General features: G+C 43.7%; 2 protein-coding genes across 2 annotated transcripts in view; one reads left to right on the plus strand and one right to left on the minus strand.

The window, feature by feature from the left end:
• The first annotated feature begins 11,961 nt into the window (after positions 1-11,961).
• The window catches only part of LOC135216683 (sphingomyelin phosphodiesterase 5-like), a 382,932-nt gene continuing 369,905 nt past the window's right edge, over positions 11,962-24,988 (plus strand). Inside the window, exon 1 of the mRNA XM_064252090.1 lies at positions 11,962-12,015. The gene's annotated coding sequence lies outside the window, so the exon portion shown is untranslated. The remainder of the gene's footprint in view (positions 12,016-24,988) is intronic.
• The window catches only part of LOC135216219 (uncharacterized), a 57,629-nt gene continuing 44,816 nt past the window's right edge, over positions 12,176-24,988 (minus strand). Inside the window, exons 2-3 of the mRNA XM_064251352.1 lie at positions 12,944-14,142; positions 12,176-12,733 (exon numbers count right to left, since the gene is read on the minus strand). Coding sequence (XP_064107422.1) covers positions 13,480-14,142 — 663 coding nt within the window. The 3' untranslated portion in view covers positions 12,176-12,733; positions 12,944-13,479. The remainder of the gene's footprint in view (positions 12,734-12,943; positions 14,143-24,988) is intronic.

A 24,988-nucleotide genomic window follows, 5' to 3' on the forward strand; every position in this document is an offset into this window, starting at 1 on the left:
TTCAATAAAGCTTTCTTCTTATGTCATCCTTCGTTAGTATTTTTACTTTTATCTTACTGTCCGTAACCGTTTCCACACAAATGCTGCTTAGCTGCCCGGAAAGCTATATGCTCGTTTTTTATGCAAAAATTACTTCTCCATCCCTGTTCAGCACCGTGGCGTCTCTTATCCGCTAGAGTATTTATAATAGTGTGAATAAGAAGCAAGTGATTCATTTCCCAAGTAAACTTTTTTTCAGAAGTTTCATTTTACTTGTATATTATTGAAGCATGGTTTTAATTTAGCTGGTTTCTTTCAATTAGTTAACTTAGGTAGCTTCTGTCACTTCCCTAACTCGATAGGATTTTTTTTTTTTTTTTTGGTTTTCATTCGTCTTGGAGGGAACATATTCTAAGAACCTCAATTTTGCGTCGTAATTTACTTCCTGCATGGTTTGTTTCGTTTAGGTCCTGTCCATTGTTGGCTAATATATCTTATGATCTAATCTTATTTCAAATGACGAGAACCTTTGGGAATATACAGCTCAAATTCAAACAATATTACGATGAAGAAATGATTGACAAATATCAACCTTTTGCAAATCGATCAAAACGTCAGCCATTAAGCGATGAGGGAAGCAGTCATTTGCTTACCTATAAATAGTAGTTAGTGGTAAGGAATGAAATGATTATTTATGATAGTGTACAACTCGAATATTTGTTTGAAATTGGCAAAATAATTGTATAACTTGGGCATTAACTCAGGTTGCCACAACTGATATATGTAATCTATCTATTGTTAGTACTATCTTTACGTGATCATATAATACACGAATAAAGAATTCTCGTCAAAATCTACAAACATTTCCATCAGAACCAACTTCTAGGATTAGCTGAGTACTTTGTCATCTACTGTAAAGCTTGATCAGAATAAAATTTCCATCTAACTACCTCTCATGAATGCCTTTTGTGTGGAATTTTCAGTATGCTGTCTCCCAACTAGAAGTATTTATGGATTATACTGTAGTTATTTTCAGCTTCCTGTTAATTTGTTGATTTATTTAATTTCATGGACGCTTTGTATTCTGCTGTTAACTATCGTCCGTATAGACCGTGCGTTGGATGAAGAGAAACTACGACCCTAATGAATAGTCATTCTTGAACAGTTTATTCACTGCATTTGAAACCAGTGTTCCAGAGTGTACTATATGTCAAACGAACGATGACCTGTCTTGCATAGTATAAGAATGGTCGTAGATATTCCAGTTAATTTACTAACATTGAGAAAGAGAAATCGAAGAGGGGAAGAATTTGTATTAAGTAAATTATTTTACCATTCAAGTTAAAAATAACACTAATATAGTCATGTTCATTAATTGCGTTGGAGTTTTATATTCCATGCTATAACGTTTTGCGGGAAATAAATTTCGTAAATTTCGTCTTAAGAACCTCCTTAACAAGCAAAATTAATAATAATAATAATAATAATAATAATAATAATAATAATAATTGAATAATGATAATGAAATAATGATCTAATGATAATGATAATGATAATGATAATGATAATGATAATGATAATGATAATGATAATGATAATGATAATGATAATAAGAGGGAGTACCCAACTCAAGAAAAGAGGCAACAGAATTAACCATCTGATGTTCACGGACGACATCAAGCTGTACGGTAAAAGCATCAAGGAAATAGATACTCTAATCCAGACTGTAAGGATTGTATCTGGGGACATCAGGAATAGAAAAATGTGCCTTAGTCAACATACAAAAGGTCAAAGTAACAAGGACTGAAGGGATAAAGCTACCAGATGGGAACAACATCAAACACATAGATGAGACGGGATACAAATACCTGGGAATAATGGAAGGAGGGGATATAAAACACCAAGAGATGAAGGACACGATCAGGAAAGAATATATGCAGAGACTCAAGGCGATACTCAAGTCAAAACTCAACGCGGGAAATATGATAAAAGCCATAAACACATGGGCAGTGCCAGTAATCAGATACAGCGCAGGAATAGTCGAATGGACGAAGGCAGAACTTCGCAGCGTAGACCAGAAAACGAGGAAACATATGACACTACACAAAGCACTACACCCAAGAGCAAATACGGACGGACTATACATAACACGAAAGGAAGGAGGGAGGGGCCTACTAAGCATAGAGGACTGCGTCAACATCGAGAACAGAGCACTGGGGCAATATCTGAAAATCAGTGAAGACGAGTGGCTCAAGAGTGCATGGGAAGAAGGACTGATAAAAGTAGACGAAGACCCAGAAATATATAGAGACAGGAGAAAGACAAACAGAACAGAGGAATGGCACAACAAACCAATGCACAGACAATACATGAGACATACTAAAGAACTAGCCAGCAATGACATGTGGCAATGGCTACTGAGGGGAGAGCTCAAGAAGGAAACTGAAGGAATGATAACAGCGGCACAAGATCAGGCCCTAAGAACAAGATATGTCCAAAGAACGATAGATGGAAATAACATCTCTCCCATATGTAGGAAGTGCAATACGAAAAATGAAACCATAAACCACATAGCAAGCGAATGTCCGGCACTTGCACAGGACCAGTACAAAAAGAGGCATGATTCAGTAGCAAAAGCCCTCCACTGGGGCTTGTGCAAGAAACACCAGCTACCTTGCAGTAATAAGTGGTACGAGCACCAACCTGAGGGAGTGATAGAAAACGATCAGGCAAAGATCCTCTGGGACTATGGTATCAGAACAGATAGGGTGATACGTGCAAATAGACCAGACGGGACGTTGATTGACAAAATCAAGAAGAAAGCATCACTCATTGATGTCGCAATACCATGGGACACCAGAGTTGAAGAGAAAGAAAGGGAAAAAATGGATAAGTATCAAGACCTGAAAATAGAAATGAGAAGGATATGGGATATGCCAGTGGAAATTGTACCCATAATCATAGGTACACTAGGCACGATCCCAAGATCCCTGAAAAGGAATCTGGAAAAACTAGAGGCTGAAGTAGCTCCAGGACTCATGCAGAAGAGTGTGATCCTAGAAACGGCGCACATAGTAAGAAAAGTGATGGACTCCCAAGGAGACAGGATGCAACCCGGAACCCCCGCACTGTAAATACCACCCAGTCGAACTGCAGGACTGTGATAGACCAAATAAATAAATAAATAAATAAAAAACATAACCATTGCAGCTCGACTGTTGTAATAATGGCAGACGTTATTATTGCGTTGTCATGAATGTTGCCACAGTGAAAACACAACTGAATAAACTTTAACATTCCTTGACGATTGGTTTCACAGTGATATCAGTAATTGTGTATAAAAAACCATAAAAATCGGCGTTTTATTCTTCGCATGCACTCTGTTGAGATATGATTGTGTGTGTGTGTGTGTGTTTACTGTACATTAATTGGTTTACGGTCACAAATATTACATGACAAGGGACAACTTATATCATGAAGTCACGTGTAGGTATCTATTGTGGTTTAAAATTTCAAGCATTGTATCTGTACCTATAATATATATTACACACATGTTTGGCCGTGTTTTTACCTTTGAAAAAATAATTCCAACAATGAAAAACCTACCTCCAACAATGAAAAACCTACCATATATTTATTCATAAATAAACAATGATTTAATGTATTATATGTTCCATTTGGCAAACCAAAGAGTATGGGTAATCATACGAGTTAGTAATATGATTTATATAGAACCTACTGGGCCTAATCACATGATAAGTGTTTTCTTTATATAAAACCAAAACGACATGCAGACTTCACCATGTACTCACACTTAATACTGCAATCACTGAATGCAAATAGTAGTAGAGAAAATAAGCCTACGGGTCCAAGTGGGATACGAACCCGTGCATGTTACATTATTAACTTGCCTGAGTTTGAATATCTGTGTGACGAATATCGGTGTGAAGGTAAGTTTCCTACTATGAGATTCAGGGCCTCTGTAACACGGTTTTTTGGATTTTGCTCCTTATCAAAGCATCGGATGTACCTGAAAGTTGACATATGTATATTTTACAACCACACACAAATTTTGTCAGCATTATCAGTAACCTAAACCCGATAGTTTTTATTTGTATAGAGTAAAAATGATCTGGCCGACGCCATGGCCAATGATTGCGAGCCAAGAGTCGAAAAACATTCATTACGTAAGCAAAGTAAACATCGTTTTACGAAATGTTGCCCCGCCCATCCACCAGACAAACCCATTCACTGTATTCCATCGGCTCTGAAACCCATAGTAGTCCAGAATGGCTAACAGGATTTGGAATTGTCCCCGTGGTTGCAAAACTGCATTTGTCTTACGACTTGCAACTTTATACAGTCAAAAGAAAACCCGTGGCCATACTTACTATAGCCTGAATAGGTGATTATTCAGTTTCTAGTTTAAATCCAGTGTTTATGGTCTGATTTGTATTTAGCGTAACGTTTAATGTCATTCAGGATTTTGAACATTTCCATTAACTATTCACTATGCCACCAAGAGAGAGAGAAAGAGAGAGAATGTATGTAAACAGTCTTTATATAACTATTTTTGTTAAAATAAGATTTTTATCCAAAGTAAATACAAGCTTATATGTGCTAAAATCTCCAGCAGACCAACGGATCATCCGATATAATTTTTTCCTCTTCTTTAGTCTGAACGAACATTTGGATATAAAGACTTTATGAATGGCGGAACGATACATAGATGTGGGTGGGGTATCTGTGCTAGCGTAGTAATACTACTGTAGCAGTAGTCCCGCAAAATTAGTAATAGCAGCAATATACATGAATTAAACGTTTAGGCCAACAGCTGGGATCCTTGAGGATCATTTAGCACTTCTTACAACTGCTCGAGATATGAATTTTTATAGCCAGAAGTCAGATTTTCTAATACAACAATGTCCGTGATAGCCTTCAGTGTTATCCTGAATTACAACGAGGCCAAAGTGGGTGGAGCCTCATGAAGTCATCATTCTGACGATAATTATTGATGAAGGTTTAAAGCCAAAATACGGCACCGGCTATTTTTTTTCCAGTAAATAGGTAGATAGCCGATAAATAAAAATTGCTTGACATTGGATACAGCTGTTATCAAATCAAGCTTGTCTACTATGTCTTTGAAAATTACCAACTATTCCCTACATCTTGTCGATCTGATTGTGACCTATAAAGTAGATTATAATTTCTTAGGACACTTATTTTGGGAGTTAGATTAATAATCGAAGTGTTTTAGTATTTATTAACACATTTTGTTGGTTTGTTCATTATGACAATTATCAGTGGAGAGGATTCAGAGTTCATAAAGGTGTACTGCTTTGCTTGTATTTAAATTTCTATGCCATTGTTGCCAGAGGTATAGCCTTCGTTACGTATAGCCAATCATCCATCGAGAAAGAGGGAAGAAATGCTGTCATAAGTTACGTAACGAGTGCGTTCGAAACCTTTTCTCTGAGTAAGTTGGCCCGTCTTCAAAAAAAGTCACTTTTACATTAGAAGTACCAAATTTATTCAACCTACGTAATGCAGAATATAGTCAAAATTTATGTGTAGATGTAATGTGTATTCTGAATAAGCGTTATATTTATGAAATGCATAGATAAAAAGTTATTGCCAAAAAACCGTGTTACAGAAGCCATGAATCACATAGTAGAGTATTCTAATTTGAAATTCAATGCATACAGAAGTAAGAGCATCCAAAAAAATCTGAGGAAACGAGTGGTTAAGAGAACAATGTTATTGTTACAATAATTGTAACAATAACATTGTTCTCTTTATAGCTCGATTTGATGAAAACACTCGAGATCCCGTTATAGAGGAGTTATGGTAGTTACATTTGACAACGTTCTCAAGGGTCGTTTGAGAGAGACCTTACCTTACCTTACAGACCTTACATCTTGTTCGGGTTGCCCCAGGTCCCTCAGTGTGAGGCACCTCTAATGTCTACCAGAGAGTTGCTAGTGCATCTTCGGGTATATTTTGCATCTGCCAATCTTGGATGGTCTGGGATGCAGCTTAGATATTTGTCGAGCTTATTCTTAAACACATCTACGCTCACTCCTGATATATTCCTCAGATGAGCTGGCAACCCATTGAATAGATGCTGCATCGTCGATGCTGGTGCGTAGTGGATTAATGTTAGTGTGTTTTCCTTATTTTCCTGGTATAGTTTTGGGCACTATTAATCTACCTCTGCTTGCTCTTTCTGATATTTTTAGCTCCATGATGTTTTCGGCGATTCCTTCTATCTGTTTCCATGCCTGAATTATCATGTAGCGTTCTCTTCTCCTTTCTAGACTATATAATTTTTTAAAATTGTAGTCTTTCCCAGTAGTCAAGATCCTTAACTACTTGTATTCTAGCTGTAAAGGACCTTTGTACACTATCTATTTGTGCAATATCCTTTTAATAGTGTGGGTACCATATCATATTGCAATATTCAAGTGGACTACGAACATACGTTTTATAAAGTATAATCATGTGTTCAGCTTTTCTTGTTTTGAAGTGCCGTAACAACATTCCCATTTTTGCTTTACATTTTGCCAATAGAATTGCTATTTGATCATTGCATAACATGTTCCTATTTATCATCACACCAAGGTCTTTAACTGCTTCCTTATTTGTGATTGTCTCGTTATTAGGTCCCCTATATGCATATAGCTTTCCTTCTCTAGCTCCATCATTTATTGATTCAAATTTATCAGAGTTAAATACCATCCGATTTACCTCTGCCCATTCATATACTTTGTTAAGGTCTCTTTGTAGTGCGTTCCTATCTTCATCACAAGAAATTTCTCTACTTATTCTTGTCATCGGCGAAACTACTCACTACCGATTCCTTAACATACTGCCTATGTCTGCAATCATAATAACAAACAGCAATGCAGCTAGCACTGTACCTTGTGGCACACTGGATATTACCTTAGCTTCATCCGATTTCTCATCGTTTGCAATAACCATCAGTTTTCTGTTGTGTAAAAATTATTTTAACCATCTTCCTACTTTGTCCACTATATTATGTTTTCTAATTTTCTTCACTAATATATTATGATCTACCTTGTCAAAAGCTTTTGCAAAGTCTAGATAAACCACATCTGTTTCTTTTCCGTTTTTCATATTTTTGTATATGTTCTCACGGTGGACTAACAATTGGGTTTGTGTACTTTTTCCAGGTACAAAACCATGTTGTCCTATATTAAACAAATTATTTTCTATTAAATGTTTCATAATATTTTGTCTTCATTACCCTTTCATACACTTTCATAATATGTGATGTTAGACTCACATGCCTATAATTACTTGCCTCTAGTCTTGATCCACTTTTGAAAGTAGGGGTAATATATGCTAATTTGTCCTCATCATAAATCTTGCCTGTATCTACACTTTGCCTTAATAATATTGCAAGGGACTTTGCGATAGAATAAACTACTTTCTTTAACAAAATAGCAGGGACACCATCAGGCCCAGCTGCTGCTCCATTTTTAATTTCATTAATAACCTGCACAATATCAGCTTCATTAATATCTATGTCTGATAAATATTCACTATTTTCATCACTTATTTCTGTATCATTATCTTCATTATCAATTCTAGGGGTAAATTCTCTCTTACATCTTTCTACTTTGTTGAATATTTCCTTTTTTTCATTCGTTAATCTCCGTCCAATTCTTAGAGGGCCTATTTCTATTCTTCTTTTATTCATCTTTTTTGCATACGAGTACAATAGTTTGGGGTTTTGCTTGATATTTGCTAGGGTTTTTTCTTCCAAGTCCCATTTTCTTTTGATTGTATAATCTTTTGTTCTGCATTTTCTATTTTACTTTTTAGTTCCATCACTTTCCATGCATTTTTTTTCTTTGGCAAGACCTTTTTCCACTTTCTGATTTTCTGGAGCAAGATCCTTCTGTCTCTTGGTATGCATGACTGATGTTTGCTTTTCTTCTTCGGTATATATTTATCCACTATTTTCTCTAATATTTTATATAATATCTCCATATTTACCTGTATATCATCACTTACGAAAATGTTACCCCAATCTTTGTTTAATTCTTCATTTATTTCTGACCATTTTATATTTTTACTGTAGAAATTGTATTTTCCGTATCCTTCCCACTTTTTCATCTCTTGTTTATCTCTGTTTTCACTTGCTTTGGAATGGACTGTTAATTCTATGACATTATGATCTGAAATACTCGCATTACAAACTATTATTTCTTTAAAATAATTCATCTCGTTCACAAATACTAGGTCTAAAGTATTTTCCTTTCTTGTTGACAGGTGATTTATTTGTTGAATGTTATATTCTAGTAGCATATCTAAGAGCTTTTCAAATTGCCTCTTATCTTCTGCACTACTATTATTCTCTTTTTTATATGTATAAATACAACCACAATCTCCTATTCGTTCTTTCCAATCTACGAAAGGAAAGTTAAAGTCTCCGGATAGGAGAATAGTCCAGTCCTTATGATTTCTACATATATCATCCAATTTTTCTATTATTGTGTCAGACTTCTTAGTATTAGGGGGTCTATATATTACTATGCTCATTAATTTTTCAGATTCAAATTCTACCGCTATTAGTTCACATTCCGAGTTACTATATTTCTCATATTTTTCCTTGTTTTATGTCTTCCCATATATCGCGGTTCCCCCTTGATTCCTATTTTTCCTATTTGATCTATAAGTTTGGAACCCTTTTATTTGATCGTCATTCCCAGTCTCTTGGGAATACCAGGTTTCACTTATATTCATTATACCTATTTTCTTTTCAATTTGGGTTAGTTCTTCTAAGAACTCTATTTTTCTTTTTGAGTTACTCGTAACTAAACCCTGCGCATTCATCTCTATGATGGTTTGTGTGTTATCTCCTTCATTTTATATGGGTAATAATAAGGATTTTCCCATGCCTCTTTCCTGTTTTGGTATGTTGTTCTTTTCTTCATTTCCAGAAATTCTGACATTAAAAAATCCAACTTTTCCAATATATTTGATCTTCCTTCATCATAATTATTCATTTTGTGTATGAATCTGCAATTTTCTCTGTATCTGCACCATCCCCTAGCATCGTATATGCAGTATTTGTCTCTTGAGCTGTATCTTGGAGCTGATGCTTGCAAATTCTTTGCTGACACTCCATAGCACGGTGATGGCTTTTTTTCCTTCACCTCATGTTCTTAGTTCCTTTCTTTATTTGTTTCTTTTCTATTTTGGAGTTTATTATTTAATTGATTATTTAATTGATCTTGATTCATGGCTACAGGGTGCATATATTTAAATTTTTTTTAACTTACATCCTTTTCCTTCTTTTAGGTTTTTGCCAATTTTTGGATGTAGATCTCTGCATTCATCCTCATAGCCATCTAGGTATGCACATTTACCATAGATTTCATAATTGTGACATACCTTGGGATGTTTGTAGTAACATCTTTCACCGAATCTGTAATTCCTTCTTTTCAAAAGGGTGCAGACTTTGTCTTTCTTTTCTATTTTTTCTAGCTCCTTCCCATCAGTATGCAGATTTGGGTAAAGCCTCTTCGGGATTTTATTTTGTGTTGTCATGTCGTAATTTATTACAGAGAGAGAGAGAGAGAGAGAGAGAGAGAGAGAGAGAGAGAGAGAGAGAGAGAGAGAGAGAGAGAGAGAGTGAGTGGCTGGCTGTTTTGGTTGTTGGATCGTTAGGTTGCTGGATTGTTAGGTTGTTTGTATTCGTGTGAATGGATTGTTAGTAAGCGAATTGCTCGTTCGGCAAGGGGTTGTTTTTTCTGTTGGGTCGGTCGCAAGTCTGGTCTGTATTTTGAGTCAGTCTGTTATCAGAGCCTGTGGTGGAGAGTCAGTTGGGTGGGTCCTCTAGTGTGTGGATGAGTGAGTGGTTGGAAGAGATAAACATGAGCCGAATGTCAGTGAGCAAATGGGTCTGGGAGATCAACAGTTACTGTTAGTTAAGTATGGAAGAAGGTAAAGAAAGGGAAAAGCGAGGACTGCATGATAAGGGTGTTAGTGTTAAGAGTACAAACAGTTGATAAGGTATGTAATACGGATGACTTTGAGGGAATGAATGATACGTATAGCGTGTATATGTTTGAATTAACAGGGATGAGTGAGATTTCAGTAGGAAGGGAGCAGAGTAGTAAGGTGGTGGTTAGTAGTACGGATGAGTCTGCAAGAGTTTAATAGAACTTGAATGAGCTGAGTGGTTTGGTAGCAGAAATAGAAGAGGTATTGGGGTCAGAATTGGAAGGTGTGGATGAGATAGTAAGTGAGATTTGGAGGGATGATAGTGAGGAAGGTAGTGGGAGTCTGAATGGAGGTGATTTGGAGGACGTGAATGCTGATGTAAATGAGAGATTGTATGAGGGTCCTCAAACGAGATCCAGAGGGCCTGCCTCCGAGCATCCTTGGGTGTTGCGAACTTGCGAAAGGTGATTTAGTGTGGATGATGTGAGTGTTAAGGAGACGTTGTCAGATGTAACGGGGAGGAAATATGGAGGAGTTATGGTAGTTGCATTTGACAACGTTCTCAAGGGTCGTTAGAGAGAGAGAAAGAGTGGCTGGCTGTTTTTGTTGTTGGCTTATTAGGTTGTTTGTGTTTGTGCGAATGGATAGTTAGCAAGCAAATTGCTTGTTCGGCGAGGGGTTGTCTGTTGGGTCGGTCGCAAGTCTAGTCTGTATTTTGAGTCTCTGTGATCAGAGCCTGTGCGGAGAGTCAGTTTTTTTGGCAGCAGTCTGGAATATTATTGATGGCTAGTTGTTTTGCGTTTTGAATTTGTTTGAATTATTGTTGATATTGTGTGTTTAAAAGTTGTTGTGCCTGTGTTGTTGAATTTGTTGTGCTTGTGAGTTCTGTTGTGTTGGGACAGTGCAGCTCCTCGCCCTGAGTGTATCAAGTATATGTAAAAGCACGTGTTTAGAGTTTTATTCTTTTCTTATTAATTTGTTTATTTTTTTTAGTTTGTGATCCCGCCACACCGCATAGCTCACAATAGTAGTAGTAGGCGGAAATTGTGTAGAACAGCTCCCTTGCTCGTTTGTATTCCTCCATTGTGCTGCAGTTAATTTTCTCTTGTAATGCCATATGTATTTCATAAATTTCTTCCTATTTTCAATTTCTTCTTTCAACACATCTGCAAACAGAAGGATATTAGCCATTAATTCCTCTTTATTTTCTTTATGGCTGCTGCACAAATCTGAGTATTCCTAATGTCATTATATGCTAGACGGTCGAGTAAGAAATTTTCAAAGTTTTCAGTCATTACTTCTCGGCACAGTCACAATCAATTTGTATCTTTCCCTTTTAACCTTTTCCTATCGTTTAAATCTAGTATAGTGTACGTAGTCCTACTGGTCAGCATGTTTTTTCTTATGCTGATTTCTTCTTATGCCATATATTTTCTATAGATTTTTAGGTTTTGTCATTCATTTATCTCGGCCATGCTCGTTTGTCCAATACCTGCTTACCTTATTACGATGCACTTTTGTTTTACTTCATTGCGACAGAAGAAGATATTTTCCAAATCGCTCCCTTTTGTCATAAATGTGGAAAAGAGAAATAAAAGATGAAGAAATTTATGATAATTCTAGTGGTTCAATACTTCTCTTCAAAGCCAGAACAAACTCTCTTAATTTAAATATAGCAAAAAGGCACCAGAATGAGAACACCTGTTGTCCTTTTTGCCGTAATACAGAAGAAGACATATTTCATTTCCTTTTATATTGTGGTACATATAGAGAAGAACGTGTTAAAGCAATAGGGCTACAGCAACCCTATGAAGAGAAGGAAAGTGACATAGTCGGGAAATTTTTATTTACAGGTAACAACGAAATAAGAAAAGAAACCATATACTTGATGTGGAAAAAAAGAGAGAAAAAAAGGAAAGAGCTCAACAAATAAACAAAACTAGAAAAAAACTCAAGAATTAGAGGCGCCGTTGCAAAGGCATTGCCTCGACCCATAACTACTACTACTACATACCCAAGCATTGTTTACGTTGTCAATACCAATTGACAGTGGTATTATATGTAGGTAGTAGTAATACACGTACTTGTGCTTATCAGGTTATTAGGTAATCTACCTCGAGGGTGAGCATGTTTTTCATCTGAAAGTAGTTTATTTCCTCTTGCAGAATTCAATTAGTAACATGTATTCAGATCTTAAAGTCTGTGTAGTAGGGCTAGCCTATTATTTTTACCTAGATACCTAACTAGCAAATAACAGAGGGCAAACGGCCTATCCTGAGGTGAATTAAAAAGACGACGGTACCGGTGCATAAGCATAGGCTAGGTAACCTCTTGGTAAAACTTGACAAAGCTTGCGCGGCCTATGAAGCGCCAAAAAAAACACGAAAAACGTATGTTTTGGCCTAATTTTCGATAACATGCAGTTAAATATTAGTATATATATATAACTATAGAAACGGTAATGGGGGACCCTGTTGGGAACCGGGGTTTTTGGGTGGGGGAACACAGACAGAATAAAGGGCAAATGGATAGTGTTTCCAGGCGTAATTTTCGTAAAACGGTAAGGGGGGACCTATTGGGAAACCGGGGTTTTTGGGTGGGGGGAAACAGAGACGACAAAAATTAACACTGGGAAATCCACGAAAACGGCTGTGAGGCTGACCCCTTACTCTACATACAAACCCAATTAACACTGGGAAACCCACGAAAACGGCGGTGAGGCTGACCCCTTACTCTACATACAAACTGACACCGCTAGCCTAAGATGTTTCTTGCCTACCTAAGAAACCTCCCGCATTCGGACATGGCTGGCCTAGGCTACGTGTTAGGTATAGGTATGTACCGAAACCCACGAAAACGGCTGTGAGGCTGACCCCTTACTCTACATACAAACCCAATTAACACTGGGAAACCCAAGAAAACGGCGGTGAGGCTGACCCTTTACTCTACATACAAACTGACACGCTAGCCTAAGATGATTCTTGCCTACCTAAGAAACATCCCGCATTCGGACATGGCTGGCCTAGGCTACGTGTTAGGTATGAAGCGCCAAAAAACACACGAAAAACGTATGTTTTGGCCTAATTTTCGATAACATGCAGTTAAAGATTAGTAGTTCGAACACATGGGCTGATAGCCTACGCGGAGGTTCGGAGGTGCGGACATGATGTGCGGCCCTGTCTACGACTTACCAATAAGACCACTACATTTGTAAAGTTTTACCGTTCGAACACATGGGCTGTTAGCCTACAACATTCTAGTAGTATACCTTTTTATCGATAATTTTTAACATCCATTGTTACTTGTAAAAACTTAGTAATTTCTAGAATGCCATGATTACTGTTTTGGCCGAGTTCACAGTTCGAACACGTGGGCTGTTAGGGTAAGTGAATGTTCGGAAATGGTCACCGGCCCTGTCTTCCGCTTGCCAATAAGAACACTTATCTGCTATTTACTACCTAAACGCTTTGACCCTTAACCAGAAAACATTTACCTTAACTTACAGACATCAATTAACTTACCTTATTATTGGGAGTCGTCAAATTCGTGCTCGGCGGGGGAAACGGGAGGTGGGTACAGGTTCGCGACCGCACGCATGAACACGTGAAACCGGGCTTCGTACTTTGGATATTTTCGGCGGAAGAGATGGTTTGCCAGGTACTTAACGAACGAGTCCTCCCTTCTGCCGTATTTAGGTACGTCAGCCCTCGCGTCCCTCCAGCAACGTTCGATGTTCTGGGTTGATGCCCCAGTTTCGGGATCCACGAAATTTTTGGAGTGGTTCACGGTTTCATGCGTGTAGCCCTCCAGTTGCAACTGGGAGTATGCTGCCCAACAGTCGCTGATGATCTTGGTTCCCGGTAATATCCACTTCCGTATTTGGGCAACTAACGTTTCCCGTGAACGGTCGGGTACCGGGACCATAAACGTTTTTTTGGAATCACGTTCGAACCCGCCGAACACCCACACTCCTTCAATGTACCTCCCTCTATTGTATTTTCGTTTCCCGAACTTGGCTTCGTCAATTTCGACGATTTTGCCGGGCCCACCTATTGGAGTACTACTATGTTCAATATGATGTAATATAACTTCCCGACAAAAGTTGTACCAATCATTTACGGTACGTTCACATACACTAGCGGCATGTGCAACTTCTATCTGAGTACACCGGCTAAAGTTAAAAAAAAACTAAGAAGAAGAACTTGCTCTATAGAAATATGAACACTTTCGAACCACGTTCCAGTGAAGCCAGACACGTTTAGACGGCAACGTGCTCGACGATCATCCGAATTTTTTATGACTTTATCACACCGGAATCGATTGTTTTTTGTCAATTTTACAAAGTTAAGGCAACTCGGGCACCTATACGTTAACTTTAACACCTTATGCCTTGCAAAAAAGTCGAGGGTTGACTGCCGATCCCTAGAAATAACGGAGATATCAACAATGGTTAAATCACAACCGTTGCACAGATCCATTACGTTCGCGGGCTGAAATCAAATGAACGAATTCAGGGGAATGTAGGCAAACCTAGCCGAATCGGGCTTAATCCTAGGCCTACGATTGGTTGGCCTGAATCAAATTTAAATTAGAGCATATGATAGGCCAATTAGAACGAACCTGCGCATGCGCAGTAACGAGAAACTGGTCGGCGCATGCGCAAATGCCTTTGACCCAACCTCCGAAATGCCCCCGACCGTAACGTCGCAAGCGGCGATCGGAAGAACTATTGGAGAGCGACCTTTCGTGCCCCCATTAAGAAGTACTGGGGACTTTACCAAAAATCCTGTTTGGTAACGAAATTGTGTGATAATTAAATTGTCCTATTTTGGTCGGGTAAGTGTATCATCAGGTATAATTTAGAATGAAGAAGAAGTTATCTTCTATGGTGTTCTGCCAGTTACGCACTCGTTACCGAGATACAAGGCCGCGAAAGCTTTCTCAAGAATTACCCATTATAACGCGTCCTGACACCGGAGATGGGCATCAGTCGCGACTTCTTGTCGGTGAAAAACGGAGCTAAAGACCTCTACTCTCCTTTCGAAGTAAGTATTTTCTCCAAAGTTAGAAATTAAGGCCAAATTTTAAGATTTAAACAGAGGGTACTGAAAAGGGTGGCTACGGCAGTGGAAATCTCACCAAAACGCTTTAGAAATTTTTACTTACAACTAAAAATGTTTCGAAGATTGACGCTATCTTGATGTTTACAGAGTCGCCTGTGTCAACAAACTTCCCATTTCATGTGCTAAATCTGCACACCACTTGTACCCATAGACGCTGGGGCACTTTCATCACAACAATCGTAAACCCACCTCTTACCAGCACTTATTCGTACTTATTCAAGGGGACTACGGCATTCTTTGCGGCGTTTTGCGCTCTTCAATTGTTTATCAGTGTTGTCAATTGGTATGTGTTTACCCTCCAAACTAGGTATAAGACTTACACAAAACCGGGGAAATAAGTGAAATTAGCGTATCTATTTGTAGTATTTATACATATTAGAGCAATTTTATCATTACTGCATTACTATGACAACTAGAATTCATCGAAACAGTTTGTAAATGCATTGGCGTATGTGTGACGCTCCACTAGATTGGCAACGATGAGCCATTTTTCCTCACGTCGTCTGCTCGTAAGTATACATCCGAAACATTTGTAATTTTTGGGGGTTAATTTGGTTGCAAAAAAGGGATAATGGACATGAATTAAATAAACATTTTGAAGTAGAGTTAAACTAAATATTGAGTAAAGTAAACAATTAAGGGAATAAAGCTTTGCATCTCATAATCAGTGTTGTCGTCTGCTGCTCGTAACTTTGTTTACGGAGTGAGTGCTTAGGAAACACGAACAGCAATGTGGTTCGAGTGCACTGTGGAGTGAATTAAGACCAAAATGTGTATAATTACAATCAAATAAGCACTGTGGAGTTTCAGTTGTGATGGCAGTAAGGATAAAACCACTGATTACAAGGTAAGAATGAATTCAGTTCCAACCATAACCCCGGGAATAACAAGTTTCATACTTTCACTAATATAGGCAACAAAATGTTGTTTTATTGTGCTGATTACAACTGCAATCTTAAGATCAATAAACGTTACATACATACGCTAACATTGTTCAAATGAGTGCTGGGAAGGCTGGGGAAAGATGGTGGCCGTCACTGATGAGAACTGTCCATGCAAAATGTAGCCGCCATATTGGATTTCAAAACTGCCTTGAAAACATATTTTATGAAGAGCTCACATGCTTATTTTAGTTCGTATGGGGCTTTCATATATCACAATATGTTGACGAAACTTCAGTCTTTTAAATGGTATGCTTAGAGTTGCAATTGTATTCATGTTTCACCAATTAAATATCGAGTGAATAAGACCCGTCCACCGTGATGAGGGTTGGCCTGTCGTGATATTCTACCCTATTACTGTTCCGCGGCGGCAGTTGCCGTTTTTCTATGCAGTTTTACCTCCTGAACAAGAATTTTAAGTAATAGGGTAAAAAACCGCATGGTACAGGGGTGGACCATGTACGATCAATGTGTACAATCCCAAGAAAAGTACATTATAATGCGTCCTGGCACCGGAGTAGAGGTCTTTAGCTCCGTTTCTCACCAACAAGAAGTCGCGACTGATGCCCATCTCTGATGTCAGGACGCGTTATAATGTACTTTTTTTGGGGTTGTTCACGTTGATCGTACATGGTCCACCCCTGTACCATGCGGTTTTTTACCTACCTACCTAGGCCTATTTATTCGGACGACTGTAATTAACCCCCAAGGGCTCCCCCTAAATGGCGGGATAAATTTGACGCCCCAATTCCTGGTGGCTTTTGTATTCAAGGGGACGAATAATGCGGTCATGCGGAATGCTTCTATAGAAATACCAAAGGAACACTAACACCTGTAAGTTAGCATACTATCCTTACCAACCTAACGTAACCTAGTACAATGTGTTAAGAACACTAGGGTACACAACTGCCTTGAGTCCATCTTACTCAGGCAGATCACCCTTATTCACAGCACAATTACCAATCTTTGTTTTTACCTAAACAAAATAAAATAAAATTTGTTCCGACACGGCATACAAACCTTCGGTCCTTTTACAATAGGAAGGTACTAGCGGCAGCTGGATAGGTCGTAAGCTTTCGAACAAGGGGTTCGGTAGTTAACTGCTTGTCCGACAGGCGCGCGCGCGCGACTGGGAGGTAAACAAATCACTTTTGCTTTCGGCCTCACAGCGAGTGGACGTGTGTGTTCGACGCTCTCTGCCCGCTTCTCGTCGTTTGCTTTCTTGAGTATTTGGTTGTGTTTGTGTATGAAAGAGTTCATTGTAAGTACAATCATTTCTCTCTTTTCATATTAATTCAACTGAAATTGATAATGATGGAATCTCCTCGCCTCGCTACCCCACGGAGACTATGCCCGGGTACCGAAGGGCGTAAATGCGGGAAGTTCCGCTCTTTCCCGGAGATAGACCCTCATATTTTGGGTGCTCGGTGTCGGGGGCGCGAATGCACCCGAGCCGAGCCTTGTGATGTTTGTAATGATTGGTCGGAGGCGCAGTGGACTTTGTATGAGGGCAGGAAGAAGCGAAGGCCTGCAAAGGAGTCGTCGGAAAGCTCTCCCGCGACTCCTTTGGTGACGGACACTTCGTCTTCTTTCCTGCCGCCCGCTCAACTTCCACGTCTCGCGCCTTCCCCTTCGGGGGGGGTGTCTAGGTCCTTCTCCTCTCCTGACTTGTCGAGTGTGGAGGAGGGCGCTAGATACCCTGACGTCGAGTTGTACTCTGGGTCCTCTATCCGTTCGTCTTCGCGCGAGCGGGTAGAGGATCCCCCTAATCACCCGACTTTTGCCTCCTCGGGTGAAGTTGCCGCGAAGGATGACCTCAGACAGGTGTGGGCATCGTTGGGGCTGCAGGGCGTGCCGAGTGTCCAGGGGCTGCTCTACCATCTCGCTGGCGCCGTGGCGGTCACCCATGCAACGGTCACGACCACCACCACGACCCTTACAACACCCGGCTACGCTTCACCTCCTCACCTGGTGTACACCCAGCACGCGGTCTCTGTGACACCCACTACATCGGTGCAGGGGCCAGTCGCCGTAACTCGGGGGAGTGTGATGCCGCCACCTGGGTTTGCCGTGCTGCCGCGACCGGACTTCGTGTGCCCGAAGAGCTCGCCCCTGGACCTCCCACCGGTACCTAGGATGTCTGTGCCGCTGGTCCGCCCATCTGGACCGCCTACACAGTCTGCCGTACCTGCCGTACCTGCCCAGCTGCTGTCCACGGACGTGACGTTGACCACTGCTGCTCCTGCTGTCTCTTCTGCCGTTCCTGTGATGCCTGCACCTGCTGATGTTGTTCCTGTTCCTGGCGCCGCTGCTCCCGATGCTGATCTGTTCGGACAGGTGCGTCCGGGCCCTGTTGCTTCGGCAACAGCAGCCCCGGCTCCGTCCTGGATGACAGATCTGACGTCGGTCCTGAGAAGGTTGACGAAGAAGAAGAAGAAGAGGAGGAAGGTGTCGTCGTCGTCTTCATCGTCTTCTTCGTCGTCGTCGTCGTCGTCTGCCGCCTCTTCCCCTTCTTCTTCTAAGGCTCCCCTGCCGAGAAGAGAAGGTCGCCTCCCCCCCCCCCTAAGAAGTCTCCTTCGGGAACTTCTAAGGGCCCGTCTCGCTCTGGTGAGACGGGGGGTTCTTCCGCTGGTCACCCTGCTCCTTCGGGGGCAGGACCCGTCTCTTCTTTCCGCAAGGAAGAAGACTACGGGGCACCAGAGGAGTGCCGGCTAACACCGGCACTTCCTCACCTGCTGTCAGTGGTTCGGCCACAGCAGCAGGGTCCGTCTCGGCCGCTCGTTCGCGAGAGGTACCGAGTGTACGGTCGCCTACCAGCGACCGTGCAGCCAGGAACCAGACCTCTGAGTCCGCTCAGCGTCAGGTTCACGGCACGGAGCGGAAGACTGGTGACAGCGCTCACGCGACTCTCACCAGACCAGCTCTCGCTCTTGCGGCGAGCAGCTGGCTACCCGGGCTGGACGTGACGGTCCATGAACCGGCCACGGGCTGAGGCTGGGAAGAGGTCCCCCCGTTCGCCGGCACCAGCACGGCTGGTGCCAGCGAAACTGACCGCACTGTGAGGATACGCACCGATCTCACCGTGACAGTGGAGCTCGCCGGTCGCCTGACCGTCACTCTCACAGAGAGCGATCGGGTACGGCGACCAGCACCAGCTCCTCTGACACACGAGACCGGGGCCGCTGTTCTCGGTCCAGCCGTTCTCCACCAAGCGAGACGGCTCGACTAGGTCTGCAGCTCGATCGCCACCGCGGGTTGGCGATCGCCTGCAGTCTTCCAAGCCCGCTGGTTCTGCCAGCGAGCGAGGATGGGAGCGTCAGGTCTTCCTCTCCCATACCTTCAACCTCCTCGGGTTACACCGGGAGGGGCGAGGTATTGCGGAGGAGTGATCGTGAGGGGTGCGCCCCTCAGGATCCCCACCACGTCGTCGTACGTACCAAGCTCGGTTCTCGGACCAGCCAGGTCGTACGCACAGGTGGTTGGAGAGACCGAGAGGGGTCTGTCGCTGCTCCTCTCCTTGAGGGAGGAGGGTCTCGGGAGGTGCTCCTGTTTGAAGGACTAGGACGGTCCGACTCCGCAGGACGCAGTCACTCCTGAGATCCAGAGGAACTTTGCCGAGGTTATTGCGCTGATTCGTCAGCACAACGACCTCGCGGAAGCATCGCCGCTCCCACCATCCGAGCCCACGTCCCGGCTCGAGTCGTTCTGGGGCCCGAAGAGGGAACCCAGACCGACGGTGGGCTTGCCGCGTTCTGAGCTTGCGGACTCAGTGCTGGACCAGGTTGAATCGCTTGTCTCCGGACAAGACGGTTCGCTCAAGTTTGGCAGGTCGAGCAAGCTGCTTCCACCTCCTCTGCTGCGACAGCGGCGTTTTTACGTGCCATCTGAAGACCCGATGCCGCCCAAATAGGTGAACCCGGAGTTAGCCAGGCTAACTCCGGGTGTGTCTCTGCAGCAGCTCCTGTCCGAGAACCTGTGGTTCTCGCAGCAAGAGGCACTCGGCCTGGAATCTACCGCCATGGCAGCTTTCCAGGCCGTCTCCTGGCTAGATCTGTGGTCCCTCACAGTATCTAAGGTCGCAGCCAACTCCGGGGGAATTTCTCCCGAAGATGACTCGGCCTTCAGGAGACTTTGCCAGTCTGGGGGAAGAGCCATCTCCTTCCTTGCCCACCAGACGGTGAACCTGTGGGCCAACCTGGTTCTCCGACGAAGGGACGCTGTCCTTACTCGGGTTTCCAGGGCGGCCGGGCGTGAAGCGGCGTTGGGACTTCGCAACGGACCTTTACGGAGTTCCACGTCTCTCTTTCTGGGAGAGATGGTGGACGCTGCGGTGGACAGACGGCGCACTGATGACAGTGACCGTCTGGTACACCAGGCAGTCTCGAAGGCTTCTGGGCAGCCTCGGACTGCGGCCAACTCTAAGAGCTCGGCTAGCGCTTCCTCGGTGGCCAAGACGGTAGCTGCGTCGAAGCCCCGGAGAAAGACTCTGTCTTCTTCGACTTCTAACAAGGGGAGCCGTAACCAGCCCTCCTCCTCCCGTGGAGGCTCTGGGAAGAAGTCGAAGAAAGGGGGGAAACGCTAGGGACGGCGTTCCCCCTCACCTGCTGCCGGAAGTGGGGGGGTGCCTGGCCAGCCATTGGGCAACTTGGCAGCGCTACGGCACCGAGACCTGGATTGTAGATGTCCTTCGGGACGGATATCTATTACCCTTCGAATCTCGGCCACCCCTCACCTCCAACCCGGTCCAACAGCAGTCGTACGTTCCAGGGTCATCGAAGGACGTAGCACTGAGACAGGAGATCAAGACCATGCTGAGCAAGAGAGCTGTAGAAATCGTCACGGATCAGTCACCGGGCTTTTACAGCCGACTCTTCCTGGTGGAAAAGTCTACGGGAGGCTGGCGCCCGGTGATAGATCTCTCTCCCCTGAACCGGGTTGTTCGCCAGACCCGGTTCACGATGGAGACGGCACGCTCAGTGCTCGACTCCATCAGGGAGAACGATTTCATGCTTTCGGTGGACTTGAAGGATGCGTATTTCCAAATACCCATTCACAGTCCTCCGAAGTACCTCGCTCATCCTCGACGGGACGGTGTACCAATTCAGGGCACTTTGCTTCGGTCTCTCAACCGCCCCACAGGTGTTCACGCGAGTGTTCACTCTGGTGTCTGCTTGGGCCCATTCGCACGGGATACGTCTGACGAGGTATCTCGACGATTGGTTAGTCCTGGCGAGCTCCCGCTCGCAGTTGCTACAGACAGGGATCGACTGCTCGAGTTCTGTCGCGATCTGGGGATCGTTGTGAACTTCGAAAAGTCCGATCTCGCAGCCCAAGCAGAGGATGACAGGACCTGGTATGCTGATCGACACGGTAGCAGGGCGAGTCTTCCCCGCAGACTCGCGGATCAGCAGATTCAGGGAGGCAGCCAACCAGTTCCTGTCCTGACAGGAGCAGGTAGCTCAGCGGTGGCAAGTCGTGATCGGACACCTGTCGTCACTCGAGAAGTTAGTCCCTCACGGGCGTCTTCACCTGCGGTCTCTTCACTGGAGGCTAAAGGGAGAGTTGGTCGCAGGCGACGGATCCCCCAAGCTTTCCAGTGTCACTGACACCGGAAATAAGGCAGGATCTAGCCTGGTGGCTGGACGACAGGAACCTCTTAAGAGGAGTGCCTCTGCGCATTCCCCCCCCGGACATGCAGCTGTTCTCAGACGCATCGACCGAGGGATGGGGCGCACACCTGGAGGAGTTGCTGACTTCAGGAGTGTGGGACGAGAACGACAAGCACCTTCACATCAATGTACTGGAACTCAAGGTAGCGTTCCTCGCTCTCCAAGAGTTCCAGGGACCGCTTGGTGAGACACTCAGTGGTGTTGATGTGCGACAACACCACGGTAGTGGCCTACGTCAACAGACAGGGGGGGGGGCCTAGTGTCTCTCCCGTTGTACCAGTTGACTCGGCAGGTGCACGAGTGGGCCGAGGCACACTCAATAGAGCTGTCGGCACGCTACATTCCAGGGAAGAGGAATGTAGTAGCAGACACGCTCAGCCGTCGGGAATCAGGTGATAGGGACCGAATGGTCTCTACACCAGGACGTGGTGGAAAGGCTCTTCGACCTATGGGGCAACCAGTCGTGGATCTGTTCGCCAACCGGCACAACAGGAAGCTCCAGGTGTTCTTCTCGGCCGTGCCGGACCCATGGGCAGCTGACAGGACGCTCTTCAACACCCGTGGGACAACCTCTTCGCCTATGCCCCCCCTTTTCCCCCCGTTCAGCCTGATTCGCAAGGTGATCAGTCGAGCACTGGTCACCCCGAATCTCAGGATGATCCTGGTGGCTCCCAAATGGCCACAGGCCATTTGGTATCCGGACCTGCTGCTCTTCTCGCAGGAGAAAACCGAGAGAGATTCCCCCTTGGCACAACCTTCTCGCCCCAGCCACACGTCGAGCGGTACCACCGAGCAGTCCAGTCCCTACGTCTTCACGGCTGGCTGTTATCCACCATCTCTTGCGAACGAGAGGCTTTTTCTCGTAGCGCAGCAACAGAGATGGCTGGAAACGTCCGTCAGTCCTCTGCAGCTGGTACCAGGGAAAGTCGGCCGTCTTCTGTGGTTGGTGTCGTAGACGGGGTCTATCTCCTCTCAGAGCCACTCTTCAGCAGGTAGCGGATTTCCTCGTTTTTCTTTCGTTCGCCAGAGAAACTCCTCTCAGTCCCCACAGTCAAAGGATACAGAGCCGCCTTGGCGCTCGTCCTGAAACTGAGGGGATTGGACATCTCGAACTCGTTCGAGATCTCCTTGCTCATGAGGAGCTTCGAAAGGTCTTGCCCACCCAGGGAACTCAGGCTCCCTGCGTGGGATGTGACTCTCGTCCTTAGGAGTTTGACTCGAACTCCGTTCGAACCACTCCGAGAGTCGTCAGACAGGGATCTGACCCTCAAGACCCTCTTCTTGCTGGCCCTGGCCATCGGCGAAGAGAGTACGGGAACTTCATGGTCTTTCCCATGATGTACGACATTCCAGGGGATGGGGATCTGTGACGCTCGATTTCGTCCCGAACTTCGTTGCGAAGACTCAGAAACTGTCGATCCCTGACGACAGGTTCGAGTCGTTTCACGATTCCCTCCCTAATGGACTTCACCGATAATGATGCGGATGAGATGCTGCTTTGGTCCTGGGAGGGCGCTACGACGCTATCTGAAGAGGACTCGACACCTCAGGCCTGAGTCGACGCCCTCTTCGTTAGCACCGGGGTAACCAAGAAAGGAGTATCCAAGAACACTCTTTCATTCTGGCTGCGTGAGGTCATCAGGAGGGCGTATGAGGCTGATGGTAGTGACGACATCCGTACGTACCCGTCCCAGACGAACAACACGAAGTCAGAAGTATTGGCCCCTCGTTGGCGTTTCGTAAGAACTTCTCCGTGCGCAGGTACTGAATGCAGGGGTCTGGTCTAACCAGACTACCTTTACGGCCTTCCTACCTTCGGGATATTGCCCACAGGTCCTTGGATACCTCCTTTTCCTTGGGACCCGTGGGTGGCTGCTCTCAACAAGTTGTGTAGCAAACCCAGACCTCGCAGGCTGAAACAGCATCGAGTCCTGGTGTGACTGTGGGGATGGAATGTGGAATGAGTGAGTGACTGGCTCCCTCTTCCCGTCTTTTCCTCCTCCTCTACCTATGGGCAGAGGGCCACGGTCGTCACTACGCTGGATGAGGACGAGATGCAGGTGAGCTATATGACAGAGCCCCATCCTATCCCTTTCACTAGGGATGGGAGCAGAATATCCACCACTTCCTCCTACAAGGGGGGGGAAGTGGATGCCTATAGGAGTCAAATCCATGACTTTATATTTGCTCCTGTACAGGAACAAGTTCTTACATTGCTGGTACGAAGAGATACGCTTGCCTCTCTCTTAGTACTCGGTCCAGAGGTCTGACCATTGATCCTGCGGTGCACACCCCGATCAATCGGACAGAGGCTGGATACCCTCCCTCGCTCTTACGACCAGGGAGGCTTCCAAGGTTGGGCGAACACCAGTCTGTTCACAAAAGACTAAGATCCACCACCAAGAAGTGAGTCTTCCTATTGTAAAAGGACCGAAGGTTGTATGCCGTGTCGGAACAAATGACAATTTGTCCAAAATTGCATTTTTCCTAACTATACAAACCTGAGGTCCTTTTACACATATGCAACCCCAACCTCATGCCACCCCTCACTCTGCCAGTTTTTGCTTGGGCCAAAAGCAAAAGTGATTTGTTTACCTCCCAGTCGCGCGCGCGAGCGCCTGTCGGACAGGCAGTTAACTACCGAACCCCTTGTTCGAAAGCTTACGACTCCTATCCAGCTGCCGCTATAACCTTCCTATTGTAAAAGGACTCAGGTTTGTATAGTTAGGAAAAATGCAATTTTGGACAAATTGTCATATTGATACTAATACTGGTGGTAAATAATACACTCATAAAAATTTTAAATACAAAAATTTATTTCTAAATTCAAAAATTATAAGTGAAATTCACATCTCGTGGAATTTTGTTATTACTTGAAAACAAAATTAAACCAAAGTTTATCAAGAAAATTAATTCATTCAAATTATAAAGCAATAATTCAATTTTGAGAAATTTAATGAAATGCAAATTAATTCATGATTAAATAATAAGAAATATTCAAATTAATTAACCAGAATGAAAAGATAAAAAACACAATAATATGAAAAGCTAGGAAAGGAATGACAGTACATACAAACATTAAACACACAAAATGGACATGTCAAAAGAACAAAATAAAAGTAAAAAAATGTATGAAAAGTAATAACCTCATCCAACCACTTAAAATAAAACCTAAAAGTGCATTTCAAAATATTTGTAAATTACAATACCTTCTAACTAGGGGCAAAAACCAGCGACTACCAACCCTTATCACGGTTTTCAGGTCTTATTCACTCGATATTTAAATGGTGAAACAAGAATA

The sequence above is a fragment of the Macrobrachium nipponense genome, chromosome 6 (assembly GCF_015104395.2).
Source record: "Macrobrachium nipponense isolate FS-2020 chromosome 6, ASM1510439v2, whole genome shotgun sequence".
NCBI lineage: Eukaryota > Metazoa > Arthropoda > Malacostraca > Decapoda > Palaemonidae > Macrobrachium > Macrobrachium nipponense.